Genomic DNA, 10,131 nt, shown 5'->3' on the forward strand with positions numbered 1-10,131 from the left:
ACAAACACACACATGCACATACACACACAAGCAAAAGCATACAAAGAGCCACTAGACACACCAAATCCCAGAGCTGACGAGTGTATCTGATGACTTGGATTTGATCAGATGTAATTCCATATTCATAAAGCAGCCACTGAGCTTTGTTCATTACACAGGGAACAGCAGCAAAGCGAACGACAGTCGCTGTAAATTAACCTACACAAACTGAATGGCTTAGTCTCTGGGGCTGGCTCTGCTCTCACCATATTGGAGGGTCTTGGCGCCATCTTGCCTAATAGGAATAGGACCTTTTGTCCTCTTCTCAACAGGATATGTACAATAATAAACAATAATAATAATAAACTTTATTTGCAGTGCACCTTTTAAAACAAATGTTCTAAAGTGCTTTACAGCATGAAAAAGGCAAAATGTCAAAGTGCAAAGTACAATTGAATAAATAAAATCAAGGTAGATAAAAACAGAGTACAAGAGAGAAAAAGAACATAAAAGTGGCAATCATGAAAAGTGATTTATATGAAGAGATTTAAAGGATAAAACTCATTTTGCTAGCCTGAGCTCCCCGGGGAGAGCGGTCCAAAGTCCCAGGGCTCTGATGACAAAAACCCACTCAACATTCATCTTTAGTCTGGACTTTGGAACGACCAGGAGAATCCTCCCAAAGGATCTGATGCTACACACTGACTAACCAGGAATAAATCTGTTAATGACCATTTGCTCACTTGTTCTTTCTTTCTTTCTTTCTTTTCTAGCCCTCGCTGTCTGATTGTCTATCACTCTCTCTGTCCGCTGAACCCTTTCTTTCTCTCTCAGGGTTAGAAAGGGTCTTTGAGACGCTCTGAGATTCCATTATGTGCTGCTCCACACCTGAGCCAGGGCTCTTTGCGTGTGTGTGTGTGTGTGTGTGTGTGTGTGTGTGTGTGTGTGTGTGTGTGTGTGTCTTTAGATGTCCTGGGCCTCTGCCAGCTGGTTCAAGAGTTCAGAGAAAGGGCAGACCGCTCTGACAGCTCTCCAAAAAAATGGGAAAATGGCAAATGGCACTAATTTGCTGCGTGTGTGCGTGTGTGTGTGTGTGTGTGCACGTGCGTTTGTGCGTGCGTGCGTCTGTATGTGTGTGTGCTCCACATAAAGATTAGGAAATTCACTGAACACATATCACTAATATCTAGCCTGGCAGCTCATTCTTCAAACAGGTGTGTGTATGTATGTGTGTGTGTGTATATGTGAGGCCACATGCTAAGCGGATGCTGCTGATACTGCACATCTCAACAGATGGTGAGAGACTTGGGTTACTCATCACGCTCACACACACTCACACTGCATGCCGTATCTACATTACATGCAGTAATTGTTAGTCACATGTGTATGTGAATTACGCACAATCAAGCAGAAGACACACCTAAAAAAAACCTATCACTAACTCCTCTCGCTCAGCACACACACAAACACACACACACACACACACACAGCAGAGAGGAAGAATTCCAATGGGACTGACATGAAATAGAGATGTCAGTTTGATAATTTGATCCTGGTAGCGATTCCAGTCCTAATCGCTTCAGCCAAACAATGTAATGTGATTGCCCAGGGTTTGGCCTGTCAGAACCACAACTGCATAATTACAGCCAGCAGATGTGATGGGCCAATTAACAGAGCACACACACGCTGTTAGCCTACCGACACCTGCAAGCACTGCGAATCAGAGGGCTGGAGAGAGATGTGTGTGTGTGAGTCCGTTGAATACCTATTAGCTGGGAGGCTATATCCTGTGTAACTGTGCATTTGTACACGCCTGAAGGTGTGAGCTAACACATTTGCACGTGCACACACACACGCAAACATACACACGCAGAACAATAAAGCAACACATGAAAGCATAAGTACACACATTCAGTCTCTCACACACAAACACTTACCAGTCTCCAGACGGAGACGTAATCAAAGCGCACCTAGCGGTCTCATCACAGCCTCCTCTTCCATCCGCAATTTCCTCCCTCTGTAACAAGCCTCGACTAGAGTCATTACGCACACCACTCTGCTCTGGGTTCAGGGCTAACAGCAAAGTGGAAAAAGCCCGCAAACTCAACCTCTGGGTGTGTTGGAGCAGTTAAGTGTGGAGGCTGTCTTTTCATTTCCTCCCTCTACCCGCCACCCTTCTGTCTGTCTGGGGAAGGATGTGACAGCTTTGAAGCAGATTGCTCTTTTTCCACTAGCCTCTTTTGTACAGTGGTGCAAGCACACACACACAAACACACACACACACACACACACACAAGCATCTCAGCCCAGTGAGGAGCCTGATTCTAACCATTTAACTACAGACTAAACCTTATATTGATTGATAGCAGTCAGTGATAGAGCTTAAAATGGACTTTCTCTTAGCATAATAGTCCAGTGGAAATTAATAAGAGTGATGTATCCGAAAGAACTAAATTGCTGAAAAAACAAAACAACCCAAATCCAGGCTAAATACATACATACGATAAATAAATGCAATGAATGCCATACTTCATTAATCCCCTAAAGGAAATTCTGTTTTCAGTTTGAGAATCACTTAGCTACTGTACAGCACACCAGCCTCCAGTTGGTTGATATTAGTTTGACTTCTACCACACTGCCTGGTGTATGAGTACACACTGGATTCCCCTCATGCAGGGCTCTTAGGGCTCTCAGCCACCTAAACAGTGCATACTGTGATTCCTCAAAGCACCACACACTGCAAAAAGCGTTATACACAAACAAACAAACTAACAAACTAATGAACACACAGAGCCCGGCTGTTATAGAGGTGATTCTCCCGAGCACCTAATCAATTATAGGCTTTTTACCTGTCACCATAAGGAGTGAGCTTTTCTTTCATCTTCTTTGGTGTGTTGGTTTTCACATATTTTTCTATCTAGAATATTATCTAAAAGTGTTTGTACTTGTGTGTGTGTGTTTGTGTATAAGCTGTAATATGAGCAAGAGCACATACAGCAGCCTCAGAGTGCGATTACTTTGTAATTGTAAAACTCACAACACACACACACACACAGGTAGACATACTCTGCTGCGACAGAGCTGACAGGCGAGATAAAGGAAACTAGCAATGAGCAAACAGCTGTGTGGGCGTCAAACTAAATCATCTAGCGCACGCACACACACACACACACACACACACCCACACACACACACACACACACACACACACAGCAGATTGAGACATGCACACACACTAGGAAGAGGTGAGTATATGTGGATAAGATCTATTGCTAAAGTCATTTCCCACAGTCCACTCAATAACGTTGGTCTGAGGGTTACAGCCACCACAGGAAATCAATGTGTCTGTCGGCCCACAGGAGTGTGTGCATGTGTGTGAGTGTGTGTTCTTCCCTTTATCCACTTGTGTCTTCTGCTCTCTTGTTAAAAACACCTACAGGTAGAGAGTTGGTCTAAGTAGCCACAGCAGTCAAGCCCTTTAGGACACACTCCAAACGACTAGGGATGCTCCTATTTGTCTGTTTTTGAGAAAATACATATTACAGATTTTTCTGTTGCTAATTAGGCAAAAACAAATTCAAATTTGGCCATTTTGTGTCCTTCCCAGTAAGCATCTTGATTAATGCAGCTGGGGATGCAAAATGGCACAGTGTGTCACTCACTAATGTCAAAGATTCTCACCACAACAGCAGAAAGTCTATGTTTATGGTTCCCAAAATCTAGGATATATTGTATAGGAGAAACAATTTAAAAGATAATTTGACAGCAAACAAGTATATGTATGTATATAAGTACATGACATGACCTACAGTAGGTCTTACTGATGACAGCTGCATTTGAATTAGATGCAGACAAGTTTGAAAAGTAGTGGAAGGTATGACACAGGAATGTAAAGCATTGCTATATACAGTATATTTTATGCATGTCATAATTGGTGCTAACAAGGAGGACGCCATTTCCTTTCAACCATTCAAATCCCTCTCCGTGTGCAAATGATGTATCAGTACTCTCACAAATCACAGCACAATACAAACTGTGGGCGAGATGCATGCCAATCCAAAAACTGCCAGACCCTGTTGCTATGCAAGAGTCACTTCCCTCCATCTCTCTCTCCCTCTGAAAATACTGCCGAGACAAATACACACAACAGGAGGCAGTGACAAGGGGGAGAGAAGAAAATGTCTGTCTTTATGTGTGTGTCTACATGTATCCAAGTGTTTGTGTGTGTGTGTGTGTGTGTGTGTGTGTGTGTGGCAGCAACCACTGTTATTACGCGGGAGGGAGAAAATTGCTGCTTCAAACTGATAAGTACAGCTCTGTCTCTCTCTCCTGTTGGAGCAGCCACTTCTGGCTTTGATAGACCAAGAGAGAGAGAGAGAGAGAGAGAGAGAGAGAGAGAGAGAGAGAGAGAGAGAGACAAAGATATAGAAAGGAGAGAGGGAGACTAAGGGAAAGACACAGAGAGGAGAAAAAGAAATGACTACGCACAGCCACATACACAATGTCGTCAGATCATGCCTGACAAATTGGACTCGCATCACAAATGCGTAAACCGTACGCAGATATCTGAAATTGAATTAAAAGGAACACACACCACACTTCTAGGATACATGCCAGGAATATTGCATGTCATGGTATCCCCCACTCCAAACAACACACACACACACACACACACAAACTAACACAGAGTGTCCCATTTATCCACCACAAGACATTTGGCAAATCTAGTTAGCTGACCTTCATGTTAGAGCAACTCCTGCTGAGCATCCAAGGCATGCAGGGGAAGAGGAGAGGGGAGGAGGAAGAGGAGGAGACCGAGGATGGAGGGGCAGAAAATAGAGGGATGGGGGTAGAAAATGAAAAAGAGGGATGATTGTGGAGATGGGTAAATGCAGCAAAACAAACAGGTAGCGAGGAGAAATGGAGTAAAAAAAAACAAAAAAAAACGAGGGAGCACCAAGGAACAGCAACGGCAGGCTGCCAAATATGAAAAGAAATGGAGGAAAATAAAAGGGGGATGGATAGAAAAGAAGACGGTGAGAGAGATAAAGCGAGTGTGTACCTCTTGGAGCGCCGCAGCATGCTTCTCTCAGGCAGCGAGAAATTGGAGAGCACAGTCCAGAAGGAGTCAGACATGCTAAAGCTAACACAGATGCACTATCATAGCTATTACATGGCTGCACGCAGCGGCACGCATGCAGATTCACGGAAGAGAGGAGAGGAGAAGAGAAGAGAGGAGAAGAGAAGAGAGGAGAAGAGAGGAGAAGAGAGGACGTGGCGAGCGTTAGCAAACAGATGCTGGCTTCCACCTGTCACACTGGCTAGTGCTGTGTGAGAACTGTTGGTGTGTGAGCTAACCTCTCCTCCCTCCCTCCCTCCCTCCCTACTCGTTCTCTCTCCCCTCCCTCTCAATCCCCAACTCTCCTGCTCAGCAGTGCCCCCTCCATCTCTCTTGCTTCTCTTTTCTTCTGCCCCCCTCTCTCCATTTCTGAGTAGAGCACTTAACGACTTGAATATGGAGTGTAAAGAGGAGAGAGAGGGGGGGGGGGGGGGGAGAGAGAGAGAGAGAGAGAGAGAGAGAGAGAGAGAGAGAGAGAGAGAGAGAGAGAGAGAGAGAGAGAGAGAGGGAGGCTTTTTTGGATGGTCTCTTTGGTCATTTTGGGCTTGTAGTGAGCAGTTGTTTTGTTCAGTACAGTTGTAGCTGTAGTATAGTACGGCACAGTGGAACCTTGTTTATCCAAACCTCAGTCCAACATACTGTCTGGTCAGCTGGGCATAAACAGCAAAAACTGTAGCAATGAGACAAGATACAGTACTGTGAAATGTCCCCTGTTGATTTTCTGCATTTTTGCATATTGCTCACACTGAATCTTGTTTGGATTGTTCGTGGGTTTAAGTAGCTTTGAAAGGGATTCTGAGAAAAAAGGATGACACCAATGTTTGATGCATAGTCTCATCTGGTTGGTGTGCAAGGTAATCAGTACTTTTATTTTTTCTTTGAAACCCTAGGAGCTGAAATGAAATACCATCCGTAAAAGATGCAGGTATTCCACACTCCAGAATCCACTCCGTACACCAAAAGGTATTCAAACCACTAGCCCTTTTTCACCCCTGAAGACTGCATGCTTGATTGCCTTTCACACCAAGCAAATGAGAAGGGCAGAAGTTTGGCATCACTTTGTTCTCTCAGACTCACTCTACAAATGTGTATGACCCAAAAAAGAATCTGATCAAATTCACTGTACTGTTTTGTTTCTCTGTAGTTGTTGAGATTTCCACAGTGATGAATGTGTCTAACAGCATTTAGGCAGCAAATTAGATTGTACAGGGTAATGAAATTAATATCCAATTTAAAATACTAGTTTTGTAGGTCAAGAGACAAAAAGCAGGATATGTTTTGCTTGAACAGTACATGCGATACCCTGCATATATTCCTGAAAATATAAAATATGGATTAAAAGTAGGTGATGTGCAATTGTACCTTCGGGCAGCATGTGTAAATACAGATAACATCTCAATGCCTCTGTTGGCTTCCAAAGATCTACTGGTAGGTGTATGTGCGTGCCACACATGGGTTATAATGTAAATCTACTTATCTGTGGCGGAGGAACAGATTAGTTGGGATGGAGCGATGCAGCCAGACAAGCAGGCTTGCATGTCAGAAAGAGAGAGAGAGAGAGAGAGAGAGAGAGAGAGCCAAAGCAGACAACGGCTCTTCATTGCTCTATACCGCTCAAAACGCAATGAATGTCCAATCCAGCCTCAAGAGGCATTCAGATTCCACAAGTGCCATTTCACCATCAGCACGGCCACAGTTCATCCACCTTTCAGCCATATTTTAGTAAACTAAAACACTCAGAAGGACAGCTAGTGAGTGGGCTAGCTAAGCAAGGATGAGGGTAACATTTGAATTTAACCATACTAGTTTCTAAATCAATATTTTTCCACTCATCTGTGTCAAATGAAAGCACATTTCAATGCGACATGTTACAAATCATTTGCATCAAAGATTCATTTTTTGTCCATTTCCAGTAGAATACATGAAATCCCACTCTAAGTATCCATACCTTTGAAGCTTTTTGAGTTTTTGAGGTTTTTTTTGAGTTTATGCTTTTTGGTATTTCTGATAGGTATTGTCTTTCGATTCTCAGCCCTAAGCTTATTTAAGTCTAGCCTGGCTAGCCAATGACTTATATCTGGCAGGGAACTCCTATGACAGGGGCAAACTCTCTATACTCTCTATTCTCAATTCTATCTAGACACCATGCAATGCGAATCTCAACTATGCCATGCCATTAACTCCAACTGCACTGAAGCATGGGAAATGTATCCATGGCTAATGGAACTTATAGCTTGGTGTCTCTGATTAACTCTGGAGTTTTCCCTAGCCTACTACCACAGGCTGTGGTAGTAATTTAGGGGAGATGAAACAGTTTAAGAAGTGTTCAATAGGGACAAGAAAACAATATGTTGGATGACATTTCAGGATACTTTATATATTTTAGATATTTTCCTTTAGGTGGCCAGTAAATAGTTCTTGGGTGGGTCTGACTGAAAATGTTTAAATGTCTCATGATGATAGAGCAACTGCTGACCTCTAGGCTTATACAAGTGGAATTTTTCTAGTGTCATCAGACAAACACACACACATACACACATACACACACACACACACACACACACACACACACACACACACACACACAGCTTAGCACTGTCTCTGTGCCCTTTCAGTTGTGCAGTGTTCTGGTAAAGGCTAACAGTGGTCACACAGGCTGAAATAAAACACTGCTATTGATTCAACACATTTTACTGGGACTTTACATACTCAACAGAAGGTCAGCAAACTAAGTAATGGAGGCAAACACACACACACACGCGCACATACTCACAAAGTGTGTGAGTCTTACCTCCAGAGGAAAGGGTTTCCTCCCTGGTGAACTGGGGCTGAAAGAGGACCATCAGAGGAGCAGGGTGAAGGAGAAGGAGAGGAGAAAGAGGGAGAGAGGACGACAACAGGGGGCTGAATGATGGAGGGAAAAAAGGAAGTGGGGGACAGCAGGTGCTGGAGGAGGCTGCTGTTACCGTGGCAACGCAGCTGAGCCGGCGACCAGATTCTGCCAACAGAGGAGAAGGGGGAGTAGAAGAGTGGATGAAGAGAGGAGAAGAAGGGTGGAAAAGAGGAGTGTAAGGATAGAAGGATGCATGATGAGAGAGAGGCCTGCTCGACCTGGCAGGTGGGAGTAAATAGAGATGTGTGTGTGTCTATGTGAGTGTGTCCTGTTAGCTGGTAATAAGGCAATAATGGAATGCTTGTAATGGAGACAAACAATGTTTTTGGTTCTCAAGAATGGCTTTTGTCACACCATAAACTAATGTGAGAGGATGAGAGAGAAAGAGATAAAGAAGAAGAGCCATGTGCAAGGAGCAGTGTTATGTAGAGAGGTTGCGTAGCTCAGCAGTATTTAACTAAAGAGGTTTGATATGAGGAAAATATTGTTATGGGCTGAGTGGAAACACCGTCTATCAGTTTTTCAACCTTCCTAAATTGCCTGTCTGCCTTTCTTTCAGCTTACCTGTAACATCTGCAATTTAGTGCATGATTTTACACATTTTAGGTGTGCGTGTGAATGTGTAAATGCTTTTGCACAGTAAGTAGATGCTTTTATCCAAAGTGACTAACAGTAATGAGTGCATACAGTTTTGCATGGGTTGCCCCAGTGGGAATTGGACCCCTAATTCCTGGCAGCGTTAGTGCCACGCTCTCTACCCATTGAGCCATACTGTCTGTCTGTCTGCCTTTCTATCTGCTCTCTTGCCTGCCTGACTGCATATCGGTCTTTCAGTCCCCTCACAGCGGGCAGATAGCCTGGTGCGGTTAATCGCAGTTGGCAGCTGGATAGAAACTTCTGGAGCAACTTCACAGAGCCTCGTCGGGACTCCTAGGGGGCAGAGGGGATGGGATGAGGGAGTGAGGGATGGAAGGGGGGTGAGGAGATCAAAGTCAAAGTATGAGCGGACCAAGATACAGTAAGCCCTGGAGCTGTGGAGTTTCTGTAAAGTCAGTCTCATTTTGCTGCATCATGGCTCGCTCTACCTGCCATGGGAAACGGCTTAGATACCAAGCTAAGCAGTTCGCCAACATGGTCATCGATGTCACAACCTATCCTGTTGTGTTGTGCATCTTATGGTCACTGAATTGAAGGGCTAGCTTCTAGTGTATGCCTGTTCTCTGTCTAGGCCTACAGTATTTAGCTGGCAGTTGGCGCAGGTCGGTAGGGCAGAAGGGCCATATGGGGTTAGTCTCCACATACCCACCCCCCCACTGAGAGGGACAGAATGGGTGAGACCACCTGCTGGGGGTCTAGGGCTGTGTGTGTGTGTGTGTGTGTGTGTTATCTGCATGCATGTGTGTGAAAGAGAGAAGGAGTGTGTGAGGAAACACACTAGCCTGTTATTTCTAGCTTGCTGTCCTGATGAAGGATTTCCCTCCCTGCTAATCTCTCTCTCTCTCTCTCTCTCTCTCTCTCTCTCTCTGGTTTTCCGCTCTGCCTGAGCATTGGGTGTTTCCATGACTCAGATTGTAATGTATGAATGTATGTATATGTGTGTGTGTGTGTGTGTGTGTATGTGTGTGTAATGAAAGCTGAGCTCACCCACCGCACAAAGCTATATTTGTAGTGATAGTAAGATAGATAGTGAGACAATGCAGACCTCTGTCTTTTTTTCGCATGGCATCTCTCTCGCTCTCTTTCTCTCGAGCCAAATCAGTAAACTCTATTTGAATCAAGTACAACAGGGCATATCCTGTATAAGGAAAGATTTAGATAAAGGTAATAACAGCAAGATTTACATAGATACACAGTACCGCAGACAAAGATTCTTTCTCAAAGACACACAACAGTGGTCATGTTGATATGAATCGGACACGCATTCTCTCTATTAAACAAACACACACACACACACACACACGGACAGACCCAGACCCAGACTACCACAAATATCCTCCACACACACTCTTACTGGAGTCGAAGGTTTGGGGCCCCTGCTCTCTCTTTCCTCCTCTTCATCTCGTCTCCCAGGACAAAAGGAACAGGGTCACCGGTAATCTTTAATAATCCACTGGACTGTGTAAGCTCACCTATCCATCAA

General features: G+C 44.2%; 1 protein-coding gene across 1 annotated transcript in view; it reads right to left on the reverse strand.

Moving 5' to 3' along the window:
* Positions 1-5,115, reverse strand: part of mast2 (microtubule associated serine/threonine kinase 2) — a 51,819-nt gene extending 46,704 nt beyond the window's left edge. Inside the window, exon 1 of the mRNA XM_071546167.1 lies at positions 5,042-5,115. Coding sequence (XP_071402268.1) covers positions 5,042-5,115 — 74 coding nt within the window. The remainder of the gene's footprint in view (positions 1-5,041) is intronic.
* Between the last annotated feature and the right edge of the window lie 5,016 nt (positions 5,116-10,131).

Source organism: Centroberyx affinis, unplaced genomic scaffold (assembly GCF_046629955.1).
Source record: "Centroberyx affinis isolate AG114_WGS23_722 - 3 ecotype Tasmania unplaced genomic scaffold, CSIRO-AGI_Caff_v1 ptg005145l_1, whole genome shotgun sequence".
NCBI classification, from domain to species: Eukaryota; Metazoa; Chordata; class Actinopteri; order Beryciformes; family Berycidae; genus Centroberyx; species Centroberyx affinis.